We start from the raw sequence: 13424 nt of genomic DNA, 5'->3' as shown, positions 1-13424 counted from the left end.
GTGGGGCGAGGGCGCTTCGAACCAATAAGCGGGCGCCAGAGAACCGCCAACTGGCGATGCGCCTCTGCGTCACCTGCAGAAGGCCCTGCGGCTGCGCTGTACAAACCCATGCCCAAGGGCCCGGCGACTTCTCGCGATGAAGTTAGCTGGGCCGCCCGCTTTGGCTAGAGGCCAAGATGCCGCAGGGACTGGTTAAGGAAGAAGCGCCTTGAATAGGCCCTGCCCACGTTCACTTTCAGCCTCGGAGTTTGCAGTTCCCGTCTCCGCCCAACTTGGAAGGGGCTTTCTCTAGGCTCGGCTCCTTTAAGCGGCCGTAACGCGGGACTCAGAGCCAGGTCAGGCACTTGAAGATGCCTTTCTTTCTAGGCTTCCGAGCCTGCAATAGCAGTCGATTACGGACATCGCAAGGTCTGTCCCGGAGCGGAGGAACCCTTCATCCTTCCCGCTCTGCAATACACTGGTTTCTTCCGTCCCATCCCCCTGCCTCGGAGGAAGCGCACCCGCGAGGACCTGAGATGCGTCCTGGGAGCCCTGTCAGCCTGGATAAGCATCAGAACAAAGAAGGCACGCGGGGTGGGGGTTGGGAGAACCTGTGCAGGCGTCCCGGAGGACCGCAGCCTCCTGGTCTCCATGGAGGCGGTCGCCATGGCAAAGGGATGCGCCTAGGTCAGCGCCGCGGGATGGGTGGGATGTGGGCGCCTGCACAGAGCCTGGAGCGAAAACGTGGCCCTCGGACATTTAGGGGTTCTAGCCGCTGCCCCACCTGCCCGTAATTGAACAACACTCCCCCCATTTCGCTGCCTGGAACGGGGTCCATAAAGTGCCTGCGGGGAACGGACCCCCCCTTCCAACATAACTAGGCAAAAGATGATACGGGTTAGATTAGATTCCTTTCAGAAAGACCGGGGTCTGTGCCTTTGCGGAGCCCTCAAGGCTCCTACCCTCCGCTGGATCCCTGTCGCCACTAACCTATCTTCTGGTCTCTGGTCAACACCGTTGGCACATTAATCTTCCTGAGCTATTGTTTCCATCAGTCCTCCCCTGCTCTAAAATGCTCCGTGCTCTGGGACTGTTTCCAGAAGACCCTTAAACTTTTTAGCATCATTTTGGGTGATGCTCTGATGTTTGAGATGCTGCCCTCCAGCGCGGTCTTTGGGAGAATTTACACTCTCATCCACTCTTGCCAAATGCTTTCTCACTACCCAACTTCAAGGTCTAAAGTTGGCAGACAGTACCGCCCAAAGTAGGCTACAGACATGTTTTGTTTAGCCCACATGGGACTTTTAAAAATTCTAATTTTTCCTCCTCCTCTTCTTCCTCCTCTTTTGAAATATCAGAACTAACAACTTGGACTCAATTCCAGCCTGGCCCCAAAGACCATCAATTTGCCATAGTCCTTACCAGTCCCTATTTTCTCACATTTATTTTACAATCTAGGTCTAGGCAGACATTTGAATCCCCTCCTTATGTTACCTTCTCACCTGAATGCCCTTCCTACTCACCTCTCCTAGACAGAACTCACCCTCCCTTCAAACTAGATTAAGCCTTTCCTTTTATGTCTTTCTAACTAACTTCTTAAATCCATCCCTGGTAAGCATTCTCTTCTTTCTTTTTTTTTCTTCTTTTAGGGCCACACCCATGGCATAAGGAAGTGTCCAGGCTAGGCATCAAATCTGAACTGCGCAGCAATGCCAGATCTGAGCCTTACCTGCAACCTACGTTGCAGCTCACAACAACACCGGACCTTTAACCCACTGAGCCAGGCGAGGGATGGAACTCGCGTCCTTATGGATACTAGTTGGGTTCATTACCAGTGAGCCATAAGGGGAACTCGGTTCTTTCAAACACACGGACTAGCTGTTAACTGTGCACTGCCTGGGGCTATTTCTTAATTGTCAACTCCTTTCAACAAATATTGACTAAGTGTATGTGATGATCAAGTTACTATGGGAGGCTCTGGAGTTAAAGGCACTCATGGTTTAGGGTAGGAGCTAAGACAAAAAGAACTGTGGTTTCTTGTCCCTGCCAAACACTCCTCACATTCCCCAGCACTGAGCAGCCTGGCTGCCTGGCCAACTGGGAGGATCTGCAATCAGAGGTTTCCATGCCTGGGGATACTACTTTCCATGCCCAGGGAAGGCTCCAAAGCCACAATGTTAAGAGCAGTTGGTTCCAGAAAGCCTTTAGTAGGAAATGAGACCCTTCATGCCAGGAGGTCAGGGTAGAAGGTACATGGCTGCGCCATTGAAGCCCAATGAACCTGCATACCAAGAAGAGGGTGGGCCAACATCAGAGTGGTGCCCAGGCCCTGGGACTTCCTGTGCAAATAGCCCTACCAGAGCCAGATGACTGAGGGAAGCCTCAGCCCCTATGGAGAGGGGGGCAGTATGAGGCGGAATTGGGAGTAACTCCAGGTTAAGAAAATAGATTGGGAGTGCCCGTCGTGGCGCAGTGGTTAACGAATCTGACTAGGAACCATGAGGTTGCGGGTTCGGTCCCTGCGCTTGCTCAGTGGGTTAACGATCTGGCGTTGCCATGAACTGTGGTGTAGGTCGCAGACGCGGCTCGGATCCCACGTTGCTGTGGCTCTGGCGTAGGCCGGAGACTACAGCTCCGATTCGACCCCTAGCCTGGGAACCTCCATATGCCTCGGGAGCGGCCCAAGAAATAGCAAAAAAAAAAAAAAAAGAAAAAGAAAATAGATTGAACACATGTAAGGCATCCACTCCAGCTTCAAACATGGTTTTCTGGGAGCTCCCTGGTGGCTCAGCAGCCTAAGGATCTGGCGTTGTCACAGCTGTGGCTTGGGTCACAGCTGGGACCCAGGTTCTATCCTCAGCTGTGGAATTTCCATATACCACAGGCATGGAAAAACAAAACAAAAACCTAAAAAACATGGTTTTCTGGACTCCTTTTTTTGGGGGGGCCACACCTGCGGCATATGGAGATTTCCAGGCTAGGGGTCCAATTGGAGCTACAGCTGCCAGCCTATGCCACAGCCACAGCAACACAGGATCTGAGCCGCATCTTCCACCTACACCACAGCTCACAGCTACGCCAGATCCTTAACCCACTGATCAAGACCAGGGATGGAACCCACAACCTCATGGTTCCTAGTCAGATATGTTTCCACTGTGCTACAACAGGAACTCCTCTGGACTCCATTCTTTCTAATAAAAATTAAACAACTATAACCTTGTTGGAAAACTGCTTGGCAATGGCTAATAAAACTGATAAATGCCAACCCTGTGACCAGCAATTCCCCTCTTAGTTATACACCAAAAGACAAATAGCATCATTTGTAATAGCCCCAAACAGTAAACAACCCAAGTGTCCATCAACAATAGAATGAATAAGCCCTCTGCTTCTTAAATAACACTGTCCTAGACTTTTTAATCCTTTTGTTGTTTTTTTTATCCTTGTGGTCACCAGCTTCTAAAATGGTTCCCAGTTATCCCTGCCATCTATGTATTCACACCCATGTGTACCTCTCCCCTGAAATGTGGGCTGGACCTAATGACTTTTAATAAATGGAATACCACAGATGTGATGGATGTCACTTCTGTGATTACATTAGACTGTAACTTCCATCTTGCTAGCTGACTCTATTAACTCCTTTGCTGGCTTTGATGAAGTAAGCTATCACATTGGAGATGGCCACATGGCAAAGAAATGAGGGCAGCCACCAGCCAATAACCAGCAAAAAAGCAAGCCCTCAGTCCATCGACCCACAAGGAACTTAACTGTCAACAACCAAGTGAACTTGGAAGTTGGTCCTTCCCCAGTCAAGCCTTCGGGTGAGACCACAGCTTTGGCCAACCACAATTTGATTGCAGCCTTGTGAGAAACCCTGAAGCAGAGGATCCAGCTAAGCCATGCCTGAACTCTTGACCCACAGAAAAGCCACTAAGTTTGTGGCAGTCTGTTACATAATAATAGATAGCTAATACAAGGTCTTTTTAGTTCTTTTGCTATTACAAAGAGTTGCTATGAACATTGCAGTACATGGGTCCCAGAACACAGGATACAAGAGCTTCAGTTTCCCCTCAGTACGCTGAGTATAAGCCTAGGAATAGAGCTGTGGGATCTCAGGATTTTCAAATGTTCAGTGTTACGGGGAGGTCAGTAGATGATCAGAGTTAGGGTCACACGAAGGCCATGATATCTTGATCAGGGTTGGAAGTCAAGCTTACCCTTGATCCACAGAACTTGGGCTCAGTCTGTGAGCAGAATTGGGAGTCATGTAGAGGACAAATTTAGGGTTGAGTCTATAAGCAGGGTTGAGGGTGATGGTGTGGCTACATATGGGGAGAATATGAAGCCTGAGTTTGTGGTTGGGTTAGAGGATACTGGAGGGTAGTCTAAGGCCAGAGTTAGAAGTCAGACTGTCCTAGTGCACAAGACCTAACCTCTGGTGGCATCATCACCCGACCAAGCAGTGGCCACTCAGGGCCCAGCCATCCACAAGGTGAGATCCACTCTGGGCCCACAGGCTCTTCCACTTTCACTCAAGGGGGACAGGAACTCACTGCCCTCAGAGAAGAGAAGGCAGGGAGAGCATATCTTTAATGGGGGCAACCCAGACCCAGAGCCCCCAGAACTTCACAACATACCCCATGGGAGGGGAGGGCAATTGGAACAGGCACAGCCCATGTCTTCCCCACTCCTGGCTGAGCTCCTCACCCCTTCCTCTTCAGCTGCTGGACTCTCCAGCCTTCAGTTGGGTCCCAGGTGAGTGCCCAGGAGGGGCAAGGAAGCCCCTCAGTGGTCTGGGGCAGCTTCCCTCATGGCCAAGGGTACAGAGGACTAGCCTGGATGGAGACACCACTGTCCTGAGAGTTGGGCAGGGGCTCGATTCTATGGGTGTGGACCAAGTGGGGGGACCACCCCCCAAAGCCCAGCACAGGGAGCACCAAGGTGGAGCCCCCATTGCTAGGCAATGCTTTGGGGTGCATGCAGGTCTCTGCATGTGGCTTTTAGGTTCTGGAAAGCAGTCCATCCACCTGACCCAGATGGAGTAGAAGGAGACGGCTCAGTCTCTGGGCTCTACTTGGAGGATTCCTGTCCCACCATCCCCCCACGTTCACCTACACCCCAAGGAAGAGGGGCGCTCGTGTTCCAAGAGGCTCACTGGAGCCGCTGTCTCTTCCTGACCATCTGTCCGTCGGTGCGTGGGTGTGTCGGTTGTGGCATCTGGGCCTTGGTGGATATGAGGATGTCCCCATGAGGTCGGGACCTCGGCTCACCGCTGCTTACGCTCCGCCTGCTGGAGCCGCCTGGAAAGGTCTTCGATGCGCACGTTCTTGAGCTGGAGCAAGTGCTCCAAGCGTCTCACCTTCATCTGCAGGACCTGGGCCGAGTGGTGCAGAGGTCAAGCTCAGCGGCCCGCTCCCTCCTGCCCCTGCCTTCCTTGGCCCCAGTTCCCGGCACTTTGCCAATGTGCCCTCACCTGCACAGTCTCCTGTGAAGCCAACAGCTCCTGCTCCTTTTCAGCGATCTGGAGGACGAAGCTTGGGTCGCCTTGAAGCGTCTGGCTATACCCCGGTGATGGCCGGGGCCCAGGCAGCCGGCCTGTCCTGGAGTGAGAAGTAGCTCACCTGAGGCTAGGATCTCAGGGCTACCCCTCCCACCTTCAGCCCTCCCTCCCCTCTCTCCCTACCTCTTTCCAGGTGCAACCCTCATCTCCTAGTCTACTCGGGGAGATTACCAGGCTTGGTAAGGGCAGGAAGTCCCAGCTTCCTTACCTGAGCTGTCCCCCTCCCTGGGGGTCTGGGGCACCTTCCCCTCGGGCCTTCTGGGACAAACCTGAGACAGGCAAGTGGAGGAGTAAAGTAACTCTGCTAGAGTCCTTTTTTCCTCTCCTCCCCCTCCCACACTCCCGCCCCTGCCCCCAAAGGAAGGAAGGAAGGACGGGGAAGAAAGCTCCTCCTGGGAGGAAAGACAAGCAAAGGCCACTTTACCCACATCCATGTAGTCAGTGCCATCCTGGGGAGCCAGTTCCTGGAAAAACCCCCCGGGGTCTGCTGTGAGCTCAGGCTGCCATCCCCAAGGAATCCCCCATCCCCACCCCTGTCAGCCTCCCTCTAGCCAGGCACCCTTTCCCCTCACTTAGAGCAGAAGGCAGAGCTTTCTGCTGCCTGGGAAACTCCCCCAGAGCAGTGCCAGAAGCTAGCGTGGGATGGCACCTGTAAGGAGCCTGTGCCCTGCTTCCTTCGCCTCTGCCGCTCCTCCAGGCGCTGCCTCAGAGGAATGAGCACCAGCTCCACCACACCCGGGGCGCACTGGGCGATCTTACGCATCACATCCTCTGGTACCGAGAAGTTCAATTTGTTCAGCACCTTCCTGGGGGGTGGGGGGAGACACAGGGATGGTGGACTAGGTCCTGGGGGGATGAAGTGAGGGGTGAGGGGGGGAAAAGGGGGTGCAGCAGTTGCAGCTCTTCAGTGCACAGCCTTGGGAGAATGGAAGGGCACCCAATCTGAGCCCAGTGGTTGAGCATCTCAAGGGTCTTTTTCACCTCCTCCAAAGAAGAGTCCCTTGATTTTGTTACCAGATTCCGTCTGCATTGTCCCCTCCCACCTAGGCACCAGCATGGGCTGTGAAGACCATAAGAGGTGGAGGGGCTGGGGGCCCTTCCTTGGATCCCAGGGTAGGGGCTCGGGTATTCTTCTACCTGTTCAGGTGACCCCAGTTGCTCAGCTTCTGCTGGAGAGAGTTGGCAGGGACATAATTGTGCATCTCCACCATCTTGGGAAAATAAAACTTGATGACCTCTGCAACCAGGACTGAGGGAGATGGAGTGGGAGCAAACATGGCAGGTGTGGGGATGGATAAGGGAGAAGGAGGAAGGAGAAAAAAATGGGTGGGGTGGGAGAATCAGGGGTGGCAGTGCAGTGGGGCCAAGTGGAGAGGTGGAGATGAGGAAAGGGAGAAGGATGATGTGGAGGGAGGGGTGGTGGAGGAGGGGAGGCAAGAAAGCAAGATTAGTGATCAGCCAGAGACCAATATTCCAGCATACCCCAGAGGAGCTACATGCCTTTGCTATTAACCCAGGGCTTACGGAAACTAAAGTCTCTGGTCCTCTATTGGAGAATAAGCCTCTAAAAGAAGAATAAGTCTCTAAGAGAGCCCTTCAGGAGCCTGGGGCCTCACCCTAGGAACTGACATAGAAACACACACACACACACACATGCAGAAACACATACACAGACATATACTTCCATCACTAGAGTTCCAAGAGCCTGTCACCAACATACACATACAGAAGCACAGAGTGTCACATATGCACGAATATATACACAGAGAGATGCTTACTTCTGTTGTTAAAATCCTAGGAGACAATCTTCAACACACAGACACCTACACAATCACAAAAACACACATGTGCACAAGACCCCCTCCATACATACAGGACAGAACATGTCAACACAAATGTGAACTCACACATGATCAGACTCCCACAAGACATATAGAAAACAGCAATAAGCATGCACACACAAACAGGTGCACAAATACATACGCAGACACACATCTTAGTCATTAAAGTCCCAGGAGGGAGTCACAGATTCAAACACACACACCCCATAAACCACACATGCATAAAGGTTGGAACATATAGACGTAAATATGGACACACATGCCCACATTCCCACAGGTGCACACTTCTACAATTGAAGTCCTAGGAGATGGTCAGACACCCTTCCTACCAACGCACTCCCACCCCTGCCACCACAAGCACCCAAGCACAAAGAGACATCTGTGCACAGACCCCCCCCTACACCCGTACATACAGGACAGAACGTATAGATACACACAGACATACAGGACACACTTAGGCGCGCACGCGCGCGCGCGCACACACACACACACACACACACACACTGGGGCGCACACCTCCGTCACTGAAGTCCCGAGAGAGATTTCTTTTGGGCCGGGACAGAGGGATGTTGTCTACCCACAGGTACAGCTGGTGCAGCGCTTCCTCGTCCACGCTGCCTGCCATTGGCGCCCTCAGGAAGGTCAGGCCGTTCCAGCTGTGTAGCGTCCAGCCTCAACCTCACAATCCCTCAAAAGCTTCCTCTCTCGCCACTGCCGCCGCCCGAGTACTCTGCCTCTCTAACCCAAACACTCGCGTCCCAGCTGGGAGCGGCCATATTGTTTTCCGAAACCATGGCAACCATGGCCCGACTCGCCAAGGAGCAGGGGCTTCTGGGAGTTGTGGTTTTTCCTGTCCCGCTACCTCCTCTCAGGCCCCAGCTTGAAAAGGCCGTCGGTCTTCCCCGCCTCCCAAGAAATCATCTCTGTGTTCACGCCACCTGTTGACCAGACACTGGCCCAGTCTGGGACCTGCCAAAGCCAACTAGGCTTCCAGAACCCTCAGCATGCCCAGGGCTAGGATCCCCGTCCAGGGTCCTTTTGCAATCAGTTCCAAGTGAAGGGTAGCATCCCAGTGTTTGTCAGCTTAATCTGGGGGTCCATCGTTAGCCACCCGCTACTTCACAACTGGACTGTGTGAAAAGCTGTGTCAGCGCCTCATTGCCAGGTCCCCCCTTGAAGGTTTGGGCTCATATGGGCATTCCCATAAAACTGCTCGCCATCCCCCCCTTCCAGTAGTATCCTGGTGGGGCATTTCACATGTAACCCTGACTCTCGGGGAGAACACTAGAGCTCAGGTCAAGTTCCTAACCCTATTTCCTCCGTGAAACGGGGATGGTTCTCACCTACTTATCCCTTCCAGATAATAGGGAGAAGGGAAAGAATACTTACAGAAGACCTATGTTTGGGGTACAGGTGCTTCAAGAGCTCCTTTAGACATTTACACAGCACTCATCCCCCGCTCAGAGCTATTTTTCTGCCTGTTAGAAACTGGGTTTTTGTTTTTTCACTTTTTATATTAAAATTTATTCCATGCCAGAAAAGACAAACTCTTAAAAATGAACCTACCACACAGACCAACGTGCTAGAAAACCTAAACCCGAGAGTCAGTAACCAACTCCTTTAGGAATACGGTCAGGGTTAGGAATTCCTTAGTGAAGGGCACTTCTAGGGTCAGCCTGGGAGAGAGCTTGCTTCTGCCAGACTAGTGGTGTGCCTCTGGGCGCACTACTGAACCTCCTGTACATGTTTTCTCACAGTTTTACCTACCTCACGGGGGCTTTGGGAGCATTTAAGCACTTAACACTGAGCCTGGAACACAGCAAGAGCCCTGTTAATGTGAGCTGATTAATGAGATGGCCTGTTTCAGCAAGAGGTGTTGTTGGCAGGAGACAAATGGAAGTGATCTGCCTTGTTGGTATTTGAGGTGGACTTGGATCGGTCAGGGGCACACGGGGAGAAGGACACGGCTCGCCTCTACTTACTCCAGAGCAGGCCAGGGGGTAGGCTGGGCTTCTCTGTCCCATCCTCCAGGGCTCAGATGGGAACCCCATTGGGGCTGGGAATCCCAACTTCTTTTTGCTGTTACCTAGCTTTGAAGTCTTCAAGGCCTGGAACACCAGAGGTACGGAAGGCCAAGTGTGGAACAGTCACTCCACCTTCTTGTTTAAAAAGATGACTTGGATACCTGCCACCACCGCCGCCCCTGCCCCCCAACATTCCAGGGTGGAGAGAGGAAGAACCGCAAGGAGGTGGGGGCAGGGAACCACAGGGGTGATGTGCCAGCCTCAGCTGAGGTGGGAAAACCGGTTTGGGGCCCAGAGCTGCCAGCCTGCTCCAGCTCAGGCCCTGCCCTCACTGGAACCATTGGGGCCTGAGAGTTCCAATGAGGAAGGGCCTGGGAGGGGGTGGGCTGGTCCTGAAGAGAAAGGGGGAAGAATCAGCAGAGGGGCCTGTCCTCACCTTTGGATGGGGCGTGGGGGGGTAGGGGTGGGGGGTGAGGCAGGAGGGTACCACACAGGGAGTTGCTAACACCCTCAACCTCTTGGGGGTATAATCTGTTCCCAGCAATTTCACCTTCCTCCTGCCACTATTCCCAGGGACAGCCATCCGGATTGGAGATGCCAATCACTGAAAGGCCTAGAGGACTTCCTCTTAAGGCACCATACAAGGGACCTGTAAGGCCCCTAAAAACTCCAACCTGGAGCCCAACACTCCTTTCTTTCTGCCCTCCCATCCCACTCCGGCAAGATCTTCTTTAATGGGCCTGGATAAGCCTAGCTCCCAGGTGCCTACAGTTTAATTTGGCCCTTGAAGGACTGTTGGCTTCCTCCCTCCTGTCCCAGCCAACTGACCCAAAGTTTCTCTCTGATCCCAAAGCAGCGGAGAGCCCAGCTTCCTCAAACCCACCCCCCAGGCAAGTGTGCTGAAGACCCCTTTCTCCCCCAGCCTGGATATGGATGCTGCCCCTTACCCTGGTCAGGGCCTGGGCTGTAGCCACTCTATCAACATTTGTCCCACCAGAGCAAGGACCAAAGGGAACCAGAAAAGGAAGTGTCCCCAAGACAGACGCAAGCCCAGACCATGAAGGATGCACCCTTGGCTGTTAAAATGTCCACCCCCACAAAAGGGGGGTGGACAGATTTATTGAATTCAGACTGGGAAAGGAGCAGCTGGATGGCTGGACTCTGGGCCCAGCCCCAGGCCCTCTGCCCAGGATAGGGCCCTGCCAGGGAGGGAGGAGAGGCACGGGGCCTGCAGCTGCCCATGAGGGAAGCGCTCATTATCACTCCTCTAGAGGGCCTCTTGAGAACCTCGGATCTGGAAAGAAAACCAAGGGCCAAGGTAACATGGACTGGGCCAGAGGAAGGGATTGGGGAGGTGGGGAAGCAGGCAGAGGCAGGCTCAGGAGCCTGCAGTTAGACTGTGCTTCTTGAGGCGGCCCCAAGGGCAGGGATGGGGGCTGCCAGCCTTGGGGGCCTAGGCTGGACTTTTCTCTGGAGCCCTTCCCAGAATGGCTTTGGGGTCCCCCCCCACCAAAGACCTGGTGTGGATGGCAGAAGGGGAGAGGCACTCTCTGGCCAGAAGCTTCCAGGGTCCATCCCTGGCTGCTACTATGGCCTAGTCCACTGATGGCACGGTGTGGTAGCACCGGACAGCTCCCCACCCTCCCCACCTGGTCCCCCAAGCCCAGGGGCAAATGGGGAGGATAGAGGATTCTGAGAAAGAGGCAATAGCAGGCAGTGAGGCTGATGCCAGCCCCAGGCCCTACCGAGGTGACTGGGCCTGTCATAGGGCCAGGAGAACATCACTAAAGGATCTGGGGCTCCCCACTCTGGCTCCATCCACAGTGGCTGCCCAGAGAGTCCTCTGCCCTGGGCTGGTGCTGCCACATCCGGGTTGGGGGCATGGCTAGGCCCAGTGGCTCAGCTTTGATGTCCAAGACCCCGAACGCCTGCCTGCCTGGCATGGTTCTTCCTGGTTACATGGACCAGGTCGTGTTCCAAGTGGAGGATGTGGCTTTGCACACGGTCATCAATGGGGAAGGAGGTGAGGTACCTCTTGACCATAGCGAAGTAAGCCATGGCCTCCCCAAAGCTGGGCACAGGCACCTCATCACCATCCTCCTCATCTTCATCATCTTCATCTTCCTCATCGTCGTCATCTTCCTCCTCTTCCTCACTGTCCGACTCAGAGTCCTCCTCACCCTCCAGAAAATGCAGGGTAGGGCACTGGGCTTCCTCCTGGGCACCGTAACCCCCAAAGCTGCCACCAGCCTCCACTACTCCCTGGGCCCAGTCCTCAGCCTCCAAGCCCTCTGAGGAGCTCTCCTCCTCCTCCTCCTCCTCTTCATCACTGTCATCCACATCACCCTCCTCTTCCACCTCCTCTTCCTCCCCTAGCTCCTCGCCTTCCCCCGCTTCCTCCTCCTCCTCCTCGCCATCTTCCTCCTCCTCCTCCTCCTCCTCCCCTTCACCCTCCTCTTCTTCCTCCTCCTCCTCTTCTTCCTCCTCCTCCTCCTCTTCCTCTCCCTCACTCTTGAGGGCAGTAGTGATGGTGGCATTAGGGCCACCCCCAAAGCCAGCCTCGCGAAAACAGGCAGCTATGTCTGAAGGTTCCACTGCCTGCCAGGCCGCAGCCACGAAGTGCAGGGCCTCCATGAGGCCTAGCTGCAGGCCTGAGCGATCCTGGCCCTCCAGGGCGGCCATGGCCTTGAGAAGCATAGCCTGGCGGTAGTGGCCCTTCACCTGTTGGACCACTCCACGCTCCAGTGGCTGCACGGTGCCCGGCGGGAAGAAGGCTAGCTGCACATGCCGCAGGCCCGAGGTATCCAGGGACTGGGCAGCCAAGCGGCCAGCCAGCAGCAGGACTCGGCGAGATTCTGCAGCCATGCGGGTGTCCAGGGCCTTCAGGTACTTTGCCAGGGCCTGGGCGGTGACACCACCCTTAGAGTTGGCAGTGTAGTCGCAGGGCAGGCCGGCTTGGCCAGCACGGGGCTTAGCCGACTTGCCGGCCACAAGTGGGGGCAACTTCTCGCTGCCGTCGGCGTTGGCGCACAGCAGGACACTCAGGCGTTGTGTGGCCCTGCGTGCCCGTCCATCGCTGCCACATAGCCCTGCGGCCTGGTCGGGCAGGAAGTCGTACCATAGGCTGGTCTCAGTGGCGCTGAACACATCCTGGGAGGCGTAGCCCTCGGCCACCGACGGCGGCTGCTCCTCCCGAGCGCGCCAGCCCGTTGTACCCCCACCGCTGCCCTCCGAGGGCACTGCGGGCGGGCTGGCGGGAGCCGCTGGGGTCCGGGGAGCAGCGCTTCGCGACCGGGCGCGGGCCACTCCGCTGCAGGACACCACACCGTGTCGCCGGCGGAAGCGGTCCAGCCAGCCGTTGGAGGCAGTGAAGTCGTCCATGCCCAGCTCCTCGGCTATACGCAGCGCCTTCTCCTTGAGGATGATGCCCTTGACCGGCAGGCCAGCGGCGCGGATCTGCTGGAACCAGGCAATGAGCAGCCCCTCGAGCTTGTCGTAAGGGGACAGCTTGTTGGTCTTGCGGCAGGTGGAGGCTACACCGTACTTGCGCTCCGACGCCAGGATGGCGCGCTTGTTCTTCAGGATGGTGCTCAGCGTGGACGGCGGGATGTTGAAGCGCCGCGCGATCTCGCCCTTGCGCAGGTCCGGGTTCTCCTCCACCTCCTGGATGATCCGCGACTTCTCCCGGAACGTCAGCTGCCGCCGCTTGGGGCCCATCCCGGCGCGCCCCCCGCCCCGGGGCCCGGCGCCACCGCCGCCGCCCCGGGGCGGGGGGCCCGGGCCCGCGGCGGGGGGCACCTGGCGGCCTCTCCCGCGCGCCCCGCCCGAGACAAAGCGGCTCGCGGGGCGGGGGGCGGGGCGGCGACCCGGCCGGGCCGGGGGCACCTTCGGGGGCGCCGGCGGGCGCGGCGCCGGGCGGCGGGCGGCAGGCGGCGGGCGCGGGCGAGGGCGGGCGGCGCGGGCGCGGAAGGCAGGAAGTGCCGCGGCGCGGGGAGCAGGGAGCGCGGCGAGCGGGGCGGAGCG

General features: G+C 56.0%; 2 protein-coding genes across 3 annotated transcripts; both read right to left on the bottom strand.

Moving 5' to 3' along the window:
* Positions 1–3956: 3956 nt before the first annotated feature.
* SPEF1 (sperm flagellar 1) lies at positions 3957–11846 on the bottom strand. Of its 2 annotated transcripts, none has more exons than XM_085002785.1 (7): positions 9360–11846; positions 6674–6785; positions 6186–6342; positions 5961–6000; positions 5745–5805; positions 5450–5576; positions 3957–5350 (listed from the first exon to the last, which is right to left on the bottom strand). In XM_085002785.1, exons 2-7 carry the CDS (start codon positions 6745–6747, stop codon positions 5243–5245), a joined length of 567 nt encoding a protein of 188 aa, XP_084858911.1. In that variant the 5' UTR covers positions 6748–6785; positions 9360–11846; the 3' UTR covers positions 3957–5242.
* Positions 10474–13373, bottom strand: CENPB (centromere protein B). Its single transcript, XM_021077378.2, has one exon. It carries the CDS (start codon positions 13116–13118, stop codon positions 11301–11303), a length of 1818 nt encoding a protein of 605 aa, XP_020933037.2. The 5' UTR covers positions 13119–13373; the 3' UTR covers positions 10474–11300.
* Between the last annotated feature and the right edge of the window lie 51 nt (positions 13374–13424).

The sequence above is a fragment of the Sus scrofa genome, chromosome 17 (genome assembly GCF_054392235.1).
Source record: "Sus scrofa isolate SSC_HxYL_T2T_F1_AM1 chromosome 17, Sscrofa_HxYL_maternal_Yorkshire_Landrace_v2.0, whole genome shotgun sequence".
Classification (NCBI taxonomy): Eukaryota; Metazoa; Chordata; class Mammalia; order Artiodactyla; family Suidae; genus Sus; species Sus scrofa.
This window is presented reverse-complemented; position numbering and strand designations above follow the sequence as displayed.

Bases quoted from the DNA above. Each gene is read 5' to 3' on its own strand.
- SPEF1 (XM_085002785.1), bottom strand. From the start codon at position 6,747: ATGGTGGAGATGCACAATTATGTCCCTGCCAACTCTCTCCAGCAGAAG. The intron at 6,343-6,673 runs GTAGAAGAATAC...CCCACCCCCCAG, and splicing joins AACTGGGGTCACCTGAACAG to GAAGGTGCTGAACAAATTGA. The intron at 5,806-5,960 runs GTAAAGTGGCCT...TGCCTGTCTCAG, and splicing joins CACTGACTACATGGATGTGG to GTTTGTCCCAGAAGGCCCGA.
- CENPB (XM_021077378.2), bottom strand. From the start codon at position 13,118: ATGGGCCCCAAGCGGCGGCAGCTGACGTTCCGGGAGAAGTCGCGGATC.